Raw genomic sequence first — 13,795 nt, 5'->3', positions numbered from 1 at the left:
ACTACAAGTATTTCCTAAGTTAATGGGCCCTCTCTGCATATGGACCTAAAAAGAAAGGTACAGGTGACGCCCATGGTATGGAGATCCAGACTATTGTTATGGTAGACGGCATGACGGATGAGTCATGAACTCATGATCCACGGAATCGCCATGATTTTGCTGATCTCGAATTGGTATGGAGATCCAGACTTTGTAAAGGGAGCATTTGGTCCAACACAAGAACCAATCATATGGGGGAAATTGTCACCGGGGCAGAATTAATGGGGGGAAAATACAAGAATCTGTTTTCCACTCCCGAGAGATGGTATTTAATTATTTATTCCTCCCGTCAGAATAACAATTTTTTAATTAAATTGTTTTCAGTTCTGTTTACAAGGAAATCAGAATCGAATGCCAATTCCGATTCCTGATTCAACGCATCCATCAGCTTCTTAACATTAGCTGGTCTTTTCATATAAATTTACAAACAGCAATTGCACTTTTCACATAAAGTTACAAATAGTAAGTGGTCCTTTGCTAATCATGAAAATAGAGGTGGGTTTTTGTTCAAATCCCCCAGTAAAATTTTTAAAAATTTGCCTCTGAAGCCCACTAGCATCTGTAACCATGAGAGGTGGGGACATCCCCTTTTCCATTTTTTATAGCTACGAGCTTAGTTCATATCTGCAAATGGCCATGAATAAATATAAACTGCGCCCTTTTATAATGGAATGATTACAATAACAACAGCTTCTGAGTTAAAGAATGTAGAATTTCCCTTCAAATATGTGGAAATGATATTCCTGTCCAGGGTTGTATTAAGGCGTTCCCACCTAAAGGATAGTACATGAGCATGCGTTCTTCTTCGGCATTTCATCTGGGTTTTTATCTGCATTTCCAACCAACACAGCAGTGTCATATTAGTTTCCTGACAACTAGCTTACTCTTTTCAGCATTTCAAACCTAAGCACAATTTAAAAAAAATCAGGCAGAAAAGCTGGATTTTTCAGTATTTCGTTTCGTTAAAATACACTAGGCAGGGGGGCGACGGGTGAAGTTTCTCAACAGGAGAAAAGAAAAAAAGACATGGCCACAAGGTGACTTTGGGCTGTGATCCTAACTCCTAAGTTGTCACTGAGGAGTTGGCACACTTCCTTTCATACAGAGGCAAATGGATTCACTTGCTTATGTCCCCAAATGGATCAATGTTTACCCCCAAGAGTTCCCTATAGTAGAAAACAAGCTGGAAAAGTTTCTTACAGCTCAAATCTTACCCAGCTAATTCATTTTCAAAACAAAAAAAAAAAAAAAATCTTACTCAGCTAACTAGAATTGGCTTCACTACACTAGAAATTGGTTCGGATGGCACCTTCACCTAAACAGGTCCAGGACTTGGGAAAGGAAGTGACTATCCGAAAGGAAAACTGGGCCCGGCAGGGATCGGAGGGCTGATCCATGATTCAGAAGGTAGAACTTGGATGTCTTTATCTGGCCCAATTAGCATTTGGGATTGACGAGGTGGAGGCCAAACCCTTGTTGTGGAGGCTAAAGCGAGTCGTGGAGCATTTATTTTACCCTTTGGTAGTGGAGGGTAACTCATCCAATGTCAGTGTGTGGGCGAATGACTCAGCTTGAGGCCTGTGGAAATTATTAAATACCATCTTGGAGATCCGTGACTGCTGCAGGATAATCCACGCTCAATTCTCTCACATGCTTTGATCAGCAAATGAGGAGGCGGATAAACACACCAAAGAGGGGGTGGGGAAGTCAGGCATGGAAGTGAGCGTATTGGCTTATGGCTTTTGATGTATAGAGTGAATCAATAGGTGCAATGGCTGTAATGACGTCAGGAGACACCTTGTCTCCACCGTCAACTTAGAATCATGTACCTTTTTTTTTGTGTGTGTGTGTGTGTGGGGGGTGGGGGGGATTGAATGAAGTCACCAATTTTCTCATTAAAAAAAAGGGGGAAGAGATTGTGTGCGGGAGGGTCAACAAGGTTTACAGAGAATGAAGATGTTTGAGTGAGGGTTAGGAAGAAGGAAGAAATCATAGTGGAAGACCATCCACAGGCAGCTTAGCTGTTTTGGCTATGGTGTTACCAGAAGGAATGCCTAATTCACTGGCAGTAGGTGTAGGTCCTTCTAGCCTAAGAAAATGAAGGCATTTAGTGAAGCCGTAAGGGTTTGCAGAAGGGAATTTTTTTGCAGTAGAAGACCATAAACAGAAAGCTTAGTGTCAAAGGACCGTTGTCATTGCAGAGATAGGAGAAGTTTGCCTGCTTTGGTAATGCTGGAAGGAATGACCGACCCACTGACAATGTGTCCTCTGCGCAGTTACATTTTCGTGCTGGGAATCTTGAAAGCAGATAAAACTAGTTTAACCCTTTCGGGAGGGTTTGGATATGCGGATTTTTGAATCCAGGTTTTTAATTTGAAAACAGGGTAAAAGATGGTTAATGATCAAGCTGCTGCATTTTGTCCTGGCAGCGTTTCTTAGATTTTAAGTAAGGAAACCAGTTTACCTCTCTACCATCATGAGATTTCTAAAACCTGGTTTTCTTATTTAAAATCCAACAAAAGCTGCCAGGACAGCATACAACAGCCAGATCATGAACCCTCTTGTACACTGTTTTCAAACTAAAAACCTGGATTTTAAAATCCGGGGGCCGTTTGGATACATGGATTTCCTCAAAATCATGGATGGTAGATGAGAGAAAGACACCGTCCGTCGTTTTCTGATTTCTTACCCTTGTTTCTGTCAAGCGAGAGAGTAGGAGATCACCCCTGTTTCCAGGTTTTAGAAATCTCAGGATGGGGGAGAGATTTCTAAAACCTGGATTTCTTAGTTAAACCCTTCATCTGCAACCTACTTCGCCCACATCTGCAACCTACTTCGCCCACATCTGCAACCTACTTCCACAGTAAATTCTTTACACTGTCTGAAATCCATGCATCCAAACAGGGGGTTGCAGTTTGGGGAATTAATGAGAATCAGAATCCATGGACTCTTTTGCAAACATGCACACAACAGTGCAAAATGACATGTTGGTCAGAAATCTGAGTTTAAAGGCAATGAGTATGAGAATGCAGGCAAAGGATCCAATGTCTAGTATATTATTATTGGATGCAGATGATGGTCTCAATTTACAGTTATCATGAAGGATGTAGAGAACAAGGCTTACGAGAGCATCTTCTATCTCTCACACACTCAGTCATATGCATCTCTAACACAGAACTTGATGGTGCACTCATGTAACTTTGTTTGTTTTTTTTAAAATGGCAAGATGATTTCATTAAAGAAGGAAGGGGGACCGAGATGGACCACCAACAAATTACAAAGGACATATACCAAAACAAAAACAAGAAAACACTCAAGGAGGGAGGAAATCGAACCACTCCAACTCCACCCGATTAACCCCACCCCTAGCCAAAGAATCCGCCTCCCTATTTGCCGATCTCCGCACATGGTTGAAGACAATAGAAGACCCCCCAATTAAGTCATCTATTTCATCAAAAAAATGAGAAAATCTCCAAGGAGGCTCTCCCAAACCTTTCAACCATCAAATCACGTTTACAGAATCACCCTCCACAATAGTACGATCCATTTTTACTCTATCAATCCTTTTTATACCTTGATATGCCGCCTTCACTTCTGCCTCAGTGGCATCACATACTCCAAGGAGGCCAGAATAAGCCCAAACCACAACACCATCATCATCCCGACACAAGCCACCCATCCCGGCCTGTCCCGGATTTCCAAGACTCAAGCCATCAAAATTAACTTTGAACATTCCACAAGGCGGAGCTTCCCATCTCTGAACAACATTAGGGCGATCCTCCAACCCTCCCATAAGGCGAAAGTCGATACAAACCGAAATGCCGGAAGACTCTCGCCCAAGAAATAGAAAGAGCAATAATTTTTATATACAACCAATACGGAGATTTTGCAACCCCCTCGAAGACTCTAGAGTTTTTTTTTTCCATATCACCCACCATGTAGCAAGAAGACAAATATTCCACAACATAATCCCTCTGCACTCATGTAACTTTGTTGCACTTGGGAGGTAATTAATTTGAAACTTAGCACACGTAGCATGCATAAATTTTGCATTTATCCTTTGTACAAGGCATATTTTGAAATTTGTACATGTGTCAACGTTTTGTAGCAATTTCTCTATGCCAACAAATACTTCAATTCAAACAGTCCAGATTATATTCTTCATTAGACATTTCTTATGCAATTCTGGAAACAACATGCAAATTATTGTCTCAATTTTTAAATGAGTTAGAACTATTTTTTCCAACAGGAACATACTTATTGTCACAATACTGCCCTAGGGACTATGCCATCATCCACTAACAGGTTGTGTGGCACACCCAAATGATGGATATATCTCACCTGTCCTTAAAATGGTTTTTTAGCGAAGTAAGGTGGTTGAGATTTTGAAAAAGTCATGCAAGATGAGTTAAAATGTCTTTTAGCGAAAGGTAAATATATCATTACTTGGTCAGATTCTTCAGCATATCACATAGCCTAAAATTGGGTTTTTTAGCAAAGGGACACTATCTCACCTAGCCTTAAAATTCTTCAGCATCAAATCATTACTTGGTCAGATTCTGTGGCAACTCCAAGCTTGGGAAGTGAACATTCCAATATCTTACAACCCAAAATAGGAAAACGTTAGAGCCTATTAATGGTCTAAGATTGGCCTTCTTTTGGCTTTCTATTGGTCCTTCGGGAATTATTTATGGCAATTCTATGTCCTTACATAGTCTTACCGGCATCATCACAACAATCAACCAAACTGCTTAATATGTCTTGAAAGTTCATCTCCAATTTGAATGTATTTTGAAATTTCTGCACGTGCATACGCTTCTACCATGTAACCTTTGATGTCGGATCTACATGTTGACCTCTACAGTTGAAGATATTGGGAATTCTAAATGGGTCTCATGGTCAGACAAATTAAAGGTCAAGGTTTTTGTAAGCTTCCATATTAACTTACAAATTTATACCAGAGCTATAATATAGTTAGTGCGCATGCATTTCTTTAGAATTATTTGGTAGAGAAATGATAGATGGGAACTACCAATTTGATGATCCAACCATTCATCTGCTACGTCCAGCCATAAATGAACCATGTACCCAAATCTATCCGGCAGACTATTGTAATCCTCTGATTTATGGAAGACTTGACTTCCCACTTTAAAAGTACAATTTGAGGGTTATGATATGTTCGATTTGCTGGTTTTTTGGCTCAGAGCCCACCCATATACCCAACAGGTGAATATGGCTTAGATCACCGTATAAGTGGATCCCAATTGTACTTTTGTCTACAAATTTATTTCCTTAAATAAGCAGACACACTTACCATGTAAGAGCTCTTTACATCACCAAAACAAAAATTGACTTCTTATTGGTGGATTGTGATGCAGAACCAAAAGGGAAGGTGATGCAAGTGCATTCCTCCAGATTGCTAAGATTAACGCACAAGATTGTCAGATTCTTGATCGGACTTTCAAGGACCCTCAGATCAACAATCCGACAATCCAGATCGTCGATTCGACAAAACTATGGCGGAGGAATGCCTTCCGAAGGCCGATCATCAAAGGATTGATGTGATAATTAGGACTGAACTAGATGGAATCTAAAGAGGAAAACTGAGATCAAGCAATTTCAAGCGCTTGGAGGTGTCACTATCAGAAATAAGGCTGCCCAGGAATTCCATGGGTAATCTAAGGGATGGATCTGTTTGAAATCAAGAGCCTCAATACTAAGAAGATAAGGTAGGACATGTTTCAGATCAATCCAACCCAAATGGCTATAGAGTTTGAAGGATATATCAAAATAGAATGAATTGGAAATCAGTCTCAAATATAAATTGATGCGGAACTATAAGGAGACTGAGCTGATCTCGTGGGCTAAGAACAAAAGAAAGATCCTGTATGGGGTGGGTGATTTAATAAGGAATTGGTGGGCAATCATTTGGGAAAGGACTATCCGAACTAAACCTAAACCTAAATGGCTGGCTCCGCCGGTAGGATGGCTCAAACTCAACTTTGATAGAAGCTCGGTGGGGAATCCGGATAAAGGAGGAACTGGAGGTCTAATTAGAGACAATAATCAATCGATCATCATGTCCTACTCCGGTCCAGCAGGACAGTACGATGCAAATGAGGCAGAAATCAAGGCTTTACTCTTTGGTTTGAGATTGGCTTTTGAGAAGAATTTGGGGCCTTTGATAGTGGAGGGGGATTCAACAAATGCGGTAGGATGGGCTTCGGGCAGCTCACCAGGACCTTGGCATCTACAGAATATAATAGCAGAAGTCCTCGATCTTATAAGAATTCTGGAACCAAGTGTTGAGGAGCACCGGAGAAGATCAGCCAATGAAGAGGCGGATGTTCTTGCTAAAGCGGGAGTGCTAAAGGAGGAGACTATAGTTTTCACATCTACGTAGTTAGCACCTCCAGTTAAGAATTGTAAGGGGACCACATATATAATTCTAATCTAGGATGTACTCGGATTCAATCCACTTTTGTATATTGGCGGGGACAACTTGTCTCAACCTTTATTCAATAAAATTGTCAATTTTCAAAAAAAAAAGAGGAGATATTCTCTAACTTTCTACTATGTAAAACTCACTCTAATCTAGACGATTAGAGGTTTGAACAAGCTTTCCAAATATAGAATCAGATCTAACCTTAAATCTCAGATCTAGGTAAAGCACAATTATCCTCAGTAAAATCCCAATGCTCCACAGAAAATTACTCAAATATGGTCGTTGAATTTTGAGATAAAATAAATCACTAAATTTGAAGGTTGAGATTAACTTAATTCAATCGTCAGATTTGAGATAAGATCTATGCCCAAGATGCTATAGTAGAACCGTTACTCGACTGGGCACATCATTCAAAATTGGCAATCGGTGTCTTCCAAAAGAAGGTACCATCCCACCATTGCTCCTGTTTGGACACCACCGGAGAATGGGTGGGTTAAACTCAACTTTAACGGGTGCTCTTTGGGCAATCCGGGTATGGCAGGTATTGGTGGTATTATCCGAGATGACAGGGGTAACACTATTCTGTCTTATTCGGGCCCGTTGCCATTTGTGATGCTAATAAGGAGGAGGCGAGAGCATTACTATTCGGACTGCGATGGTTTGACAATCACAATTTGGGTCCGCTCGTGGTGGAAGGTGATTCTGCTAATGTTATAGCATGGGCATCTAGTCGTTGTCTGGGACCATGGCCTCTTTCACATGTTCTTGATGAAATCCGGGATCTTGTATGCGTTATCCAGCCCAAAATAATGCAAAAGCACCGATCTGCTAATTCGGCTGCTGATACACTTGCTAAAGAGGGGGCTCGCTTGGCTGAAACACGTGTTACTTTTGCTAGTAGAGTGGATAACATCTCTTACCTATTGGACATTATCCTGTTTTGGTTTCTTGTAATTCCAGTTTCTATGTAAGATTCGATTACCGACTATGGTGTGGGGACATCTTGTCCCCCTCTATTCTGTACTGATCTTATTTCTATGGAATGGATTGTTAATTTTCAAAAAAAAAAAAAAAAGATGCTATAGTAGAACCCAACAATCCACGGGAACTTTTAAATCTTAAAAGCATAGTTACAGATATGACTGCCCAAGATGCTAGAAGTACTTAAGTAGGACCCAACAATCCACGGAACTTTTAAATCTTAAAAACACAGTTCCAGATACGACTTCAAGTTTCTAATAAGCAGCAAAGGTGGGAAATGCATTTAGATAGAAAAGATAAGGGTAGAAGTTCTAGGGCATCACACAACTGGGTAGTGGTGAATTACACCTTAGGTTGGATTAGGGCATCATACTAAAATCCCACAAGGAGAATCTCTCCAAAGTTTGCACAAGCAAAGAAGTTTTATTCACCATAGAGATATCCAATGTCCTTCGATGGCCATAAGAATTACACATATAGAGACCTTCATCTAGACTTCTAGACCCTTCCCAAAAATTAAAACTCAAGACGTGTGGGCTCTCTTGGGCAAAACCCTAAACTTGGAGCTCCCCCCACTTAAAAATTTGTAATAATTGATGGGCACCCCGCACCATTCTTATTATGAATTCACTTAAGTGACCTAAATTGATTTAATAAAAAATGACTAAAATATCTCCTAATGAGTTGAAAAGAGTAAAATTAACACTCTAAGACTAAATAAGACTCTTGCCATTCAGAAAAAAAGACTAAATAAAACTCTTCTAACACTAAATAATGGGCCCAGCCTCCCACAATCCAATTAAACCCCTTGTTGATTCTTGTGAAGATGGTCCGTACCGTATTGTCTGCATCTGTTTGAAATATATCTTTTTGGTGTTCTACGAATCTGTTGCGATTCTTTTGAAGTAAAATAAGAAACCAATTTTACAGCACCTAAATTTCTTTGTCTGCAGTTTTCAGCATAGAAATGGAATTTTGGGTCTTTAATAAACCTACCAGGCAATGAATTTGCTCACAAATTTCACTAATTTAGTATATGCAGCGGCAGCAATTTCAAAAGAAGTTTGCAAGACAGATAGAAAATAAAACACACCTGTTTTCTTTCTGGCTACAGCCGGTTGCACTACTACATGCATTGTGATAGCCCCACCAAGTAGCTCACCAAAAGGTATTCTGGACTCGGCAATTGTCTTGTTGTTCTCCAAAATCTTTCCAGAATATATGAGCTTCACATCATTTACTGCCTTGGGAACAACCTTTTTATCTGATAGTGGAGAATTAATTAGAACCTTCAGAAAACATAAATTTGAAGTATGAAATATCTAGAAACCAAAACAGAAACCAACTCCAGTCAACATTACAAGATTGCAGCCAACTGTGTCTCAATTCTCAACAATGTGTGCATCATATAGATATTATTGGTGAGATATCAGGGAGCAACTGAAATAATTATAAATGTTGAGGCTTCCAAAGTTAGCATTAAAAACTTGCACTTAAAATAATTTATGAATGTTAACCATGTTGCATGAGCATTGGGATCTAACAATGTAGATGATCAACTTAACTTTCAAAAAAAAAAAAATGTAGATGATCAACTTTTCACAAAGCAAACATTCATAATTTATTGACTAGGAAGAAGGTAAAGAAAACAAATGAATTATTTGTGAATTATTTTGAAATATGGATGTTGGGGGTTCCACGCGAAAGCAAAGATACCACATTGAAAAGGTATGGAGATGTGGATGGGGGCATATAAAGGCTTATAAGGGCTTGTATTCTGTTTTCGTAACCCTACACCGAAAAAGTTAAAATCTTCTCCCGTGGACGTAAGCACGCTGTCGAACCACGTAAATCTTGTGTTTCTTGTGTGTTTCTTGACATTTTTGCGGCACATAGTGTTCAATCCTTGTTACAAGAAGGTATTTCTCGGTTTTTCTACAAACTGATATTAGAGCGAACAGGTTTTGGACAGTTTTGAACGATTACAACGATGACGGGAGCCAAGTTCGAGGTGGAGAAATTCAATAGGGAGTCTGAAGGCTTAGTTAGGCGAAGACAAGAAACCGGAAAAGATGAGCAACGACGATTGGGAAGAGTTGGATATGAAGGCGGATAGCATGATCCGTCTGTTATTTGCAGATGAGGTCGTTTACAACGTAATCGACGAAGAGATCGCAACCAGGATTTGGCGCAAACTCGAGAGTTTATACAGGGATAAATCGCTAACCAACAAGTTGTTTCTCAAGAAACAATTATATGCACTTCAAATGAAAGAAAACTCAAGTCTGTTGGGGCATCTCAATACTTTCAATATGATGATTTCAGAATTGTTAAATGTTGGAGGCAAGTTAGAAGAGGAGGATAAGGCTCTACTTCTCTTGGCGTCCCTTTCTGACTCCTACGACCACTTAGTCACTCTTCTCCTTGGGAAGGAGACCTTGGTCACAACAAAGGTAACGCCAGCCCTCCTTGCAAGTGAAAAGATAAAGAAGGCTACTTGGGAAGAATCCAAGGCAAATGAGCCTGTGGTGAATATTAACAACAGGCTGGGGCGTGGTTGATCTCCGTGGTTGATCTTGTGACAGGAAACTAGAAGGGAGAAAATGTCGATCCAAATCAAAAGGAGGAAGCACAGTTAAATGCTACTGGTGTTATAAAAAGGGGACACCTTAAAAGGGATTGCAGGAAGAGGCAGCAATATCTGGAAGAGAAGAAACAAAACAATTCAAATCAAGCCAGTGTTGAAGCAGAAAATCCTAGCGAAGTTCAGGTAGATGTTTTATCAGTTTCTTCAGATAAAGGCCATTTCCGAAATGCTTGGATTTTTTATTCAGGATGTTCCTATCATATGTGCCCGAATAAGGACTAGTTTAATACATACAAGTCAAACAATGGGGGACAGTTCTCATGAGAAATGATGATGTCTGTCAGGCTATTGGGATAGGCATGGTGAAAATCAAGATGCATAAGGAGCTGTGCGCATCTTATCTGAGGTAAGGCACGTTCCAAATTTAAAGAAGAATTTAATTTCTCATGGGGTACTGGAAAATAGTGGCTGCCAGTACAACACAGCAAGAGGACTGAGGAGTTATGAAAATCGTCAAGACAGCTCTAGTCATAATGAAGGGTCAAAATTTTGGAAACTTATACAGGCTGCTTATGAATACTGTGACAAATGGAGCTGGATAACTCTAAGAGAAATGAGGGGGAAAAAAAGAAGTCCCGACAGGTCTAACCTTGTGGCCATTCCGCAATTATCCTTTCCTTGAGAGTTCTAATACTAGTTGCCGACACATAGGTACTAGGACCGATATCCGATCCATCAAAAAGTCGGAATTTGAGTACATGATGTTCCTCGCTGTCCGCCATTGTACCTGCTCTTCTCCAAACTCGCAGATCAGAGGCAATATCAGAAGATTTCCCTCAATCAAAGAGCTCAGTCCTGTGACACCTAGACATAACATTGACAAATCCCTCATTATTGTACTCTGCTCTCTCAATTACTCAGACCAAATATGAATACAGCGAAAAGCTAAATCAGAATGACAAGTACCTTCTTCCACAACTGATTTGAACATCTGGATATCAGATGCTCACTGCCATCAATCCTTCCAAAAAAATCAGCGCCTATAAATCAAATACTGAGTCTGAAATTTGCGAAAACATTCGGATCTCTTGAATTAGCGTTGAACGAACAGACCTGATCTAATAAGCAACTAATAAGAGTCGATCGCTTCTTATGATACCTGCATCAGATTATTCAATGCCACGAAAAACATCTTAAAATAAGATATTCAACTTAATGAGTGAAAAAAACAAAAATCATACGTAAGATCTCACAATTCTATCCATTTTAAAAGCATTAACCAGATGAAAACAAAATAGAAAAGGAAAAAAAAACAAGATTCTCTCTAATCTCTCCAACAACATTCCAAATTAGCTTACGATCAAAGGTTCCTAACTTCAAACAAAAAGAAAAAGAATAAAAGCATAAAAGAGACATCGCAATCGAAAGATTCAAGAACTTAGAACAGTAAAAAGGAAAAAATGTGAATAAAAGGAAGATCTGAAACAGGAGAAATTACTGCAAATAAGGAGAAATCGCAGGTACCACACCTGATAAAGGCGCGCAAGATTCGTGCTCTGAAAATCTAATCGGTGGAGATGATGACCACGTCTTTAGGTTTTTACGGAGAACTGTCCTTTTCTCTTTTCTCAGACTCCATATATATACGTTTTATATAGGCTACTGATGTTAGCACTACCCTGTTTTAATATTCGCACTAACTTCGTTTGTCTTCTCTATTTAAATTGCCTAATAAGAGAATTTTTCATTTTTAGAGATTGTAATTACTAGGGTGCAAGTTTGGCCCCGTCAGCCCTTACCCGCCCTGAGCCCGAACAGGGTCTGGGCTGGATTTTCCAACCCTGAGGGCGGTCAGGATTCATTTTTTAGGGCCTGACTCAAGGTCGGGTCAGGTTCAGGGTTACTACCTCGGGTCGGTCCGACCCGGCCCGACCCTAAGTTTGCTATTATAGAATTGAACCATCTGTGCATGTTTCTTTTGCTAATGTTTTCTACTATCTTGGATCGATGTTTCTTTAGATTATTATTAATTGTCTCAGCTACCCGTCATGTTGTTGAATTCATATTGTCTTATTTTGATCAATTTCTCTGTTTATTGATCATTTTGTTCCATACGATATGTGGTTGTTTTATTTTTGGCACTTTTAACAGGTATTTGCACTAGGGTCAGGCAGGCCCGGCCCGGCCCAATAAGGGCCAATCAGGGCGGGTCAGGGCCACGCTGAGCCTTGTAGGGTGGGCAATGGGTTGAGGTTTTTCAGCCCTGACCCAGGGTCAGGGCGGGCCAGGGCCGAGATAATGGGATCCAGGGTTAGGCAGCCCTAGTAATAACATTTGACAGCTCTGTTTACATTATAAATGACAAGATGTGTTAGTGTGATTATCAAAACATGCTGGTGCCAACATCTGTTACGTTTCTATATGTTAGTGCGGATATCCGTCTCCTAAATAGATGCATGATTTAACTAAGCCAGGGTTAAGAATTTCTTAACCAGGGTTGGATGTGAAAGGACTGGGTTTGGTGTGAATTTCAGACTATGAGACTAATACTTCGAACGATTATATATGGGTCCCACATGGAAACGTGAAATCAAGATCGTTGATATGTCAGTGCATTCAGCATTAGATAAAGAAAGATCTACAGATCAACAATTTAGCGTCTGTGGATGTTAAAACCACTCGCGCATATGTATGAAAAAGAAGATACCCGCTCTCCAATTGTAATTGGCATCACATGGGCCATGCATTTCTTTCTCCACATGGAAGTGACGCTAGCAATCCTTCTTTTTTATTTTCATCATTTTTCTTTTGAGATCCACTAGCAAGATGATCTGAATATAAATCAGTGCACAAGATTAAAGCGTGCAAAAATCAACGGCTTAAACATATTTTAAAGTAAATTTTTTACCATATATAATCAAACAATGGAAAAGCAAGAAATACTGGGAATTTTTTCATTCCTGAACTTTTCCAGAAATTCCTGCAATCCAAACAGGGACTAAAAGCAACACAAGTGGGACCCACTTCCTATCATCGACGGCTGATGAAGTTTTAGTTTTCAACACTAGATCATTCACCTGTAGTAAAAAAAAAAAGAAAAAAAGGTGACTGGTCTGTATAAAGAAATAGATCTGCATATGGAGGAATACCAAGGGCCATAAAAGTAGAATTCCCAGGGGGGGTGTTTTTCCCTTTACATGACTAGCGGGAAATATAAAGAAAAATTGGAAGTAGGTAGTTCTTTAAATTGTACTCATCCTTTTTTGGGTAGGTGTTTGTGGTAAAATCCGTCCAACCATTAAATATCAGACACATAGCACCTAGTCCAATTAGGCAACCCAACTTGTCTCTTAGATAAGAAGGATGAAGGATTCTCCATGCCCGCTGTTAGCCACCCTGAATAAAAAGGAAAGTGCCCTAGGAGAAAGACCGAACCTAGTGCATCAACTATATCCTAGAAGTTTGGTGGATCAAAATAGAAACCAGTTCCTATGAGGAAACTCAGTACCTATCAAGATAAACATGGAAACCGATTATATAGGTAAGTCGACCGATAAGGAAAGACTCTCACAGCAGCAAGTATCATAAACAACAAAACCTGGCTGCACCTCCAACGCACTAAAATAAGAGGAAACAAGGGGTGTGGAGATATCAAACAAGGGGTCTGGAAATAGCAGACCATGGATTTGAGATTGCCACACCCCCTGCTATTAGTGTATTTTAATGTGTTGCGGAGGGGGTTC

General features: G+C 39.9%; 1 protein-coding gene across 3 annotated transcripts; it reads right to left on the bottom strand.

The window, feature by feature from the left end:
• Nucleotides 1-662: 662 nt before the first annotated feature.
• On the bottom strand, nucleotides 663-11,717 carry LOC143852951 (membrane-anchored ubiquitin-fold protein 3-like). 3 transcript variants are annotated; one of them, XM_077362625.1, is made up of 5 exons: nucleotides 11,582-11,717; nucleotides 11,019-11,211; nucleotides 10,702-10,916; nucleotides 8,559-8,729; nucleotides 663-868 (listed from the first exon to the last, which is right to left on the bottom strand). In XM_077362625.1, the coding sequence occupies exons 3-5, from the start codon at nucleotides 10,832-10,834 to the stop codon at nucleotides 813-815; spliced, it is 360 nt and encodes a 119-aa protein (XP_077218740.1). In that variant the 5' UTR covers nucleotides 10,835-10,916; nucleotides 11,019-11,211; nucleotides 11,582-11,717; the 3' UTR covers nucleotides 663-812. The 3 variants fall into 3 exon arrangements, with proteins under 3 accessions (XP_077218740.1, XP_077218738.1, XP_077218739.1); XM_077362623.1 differs by having other exon boundaries at nucleotides 10,702-10,839; XM_077362624.1 differs by lacking the exon at nucleotides 11,582-11,717 and having other exon boundaries at nucleotides 10,702-10,839; nucleotides 11,019-11,447.
• Between the last annotated feature and the right edge of the window lie 2,078 nt (nucleotides 11,718-13,795).

Source organism: Tasmannia lanceolata, unplaced genomic scaffold (assembly GCF_043159265.1).
Source record: "Tasmannia lanceolata isolate RefF3 unplaced genomic scaffold, GAP_Taslan_0.1 ptg000019l, whole genome shotgun sequence".
In the NCBI taxonomy this organism is placed as follows: Eukaryota; Viridiplantae; Streptophyta; class Magnoliopsida; order Canellales; family Winteraceae; genus Tasmannia; species Tasmannia lanceolata.
This window is presented reverse-complemented; position numbering and strand designations above follow the sequence as displayed.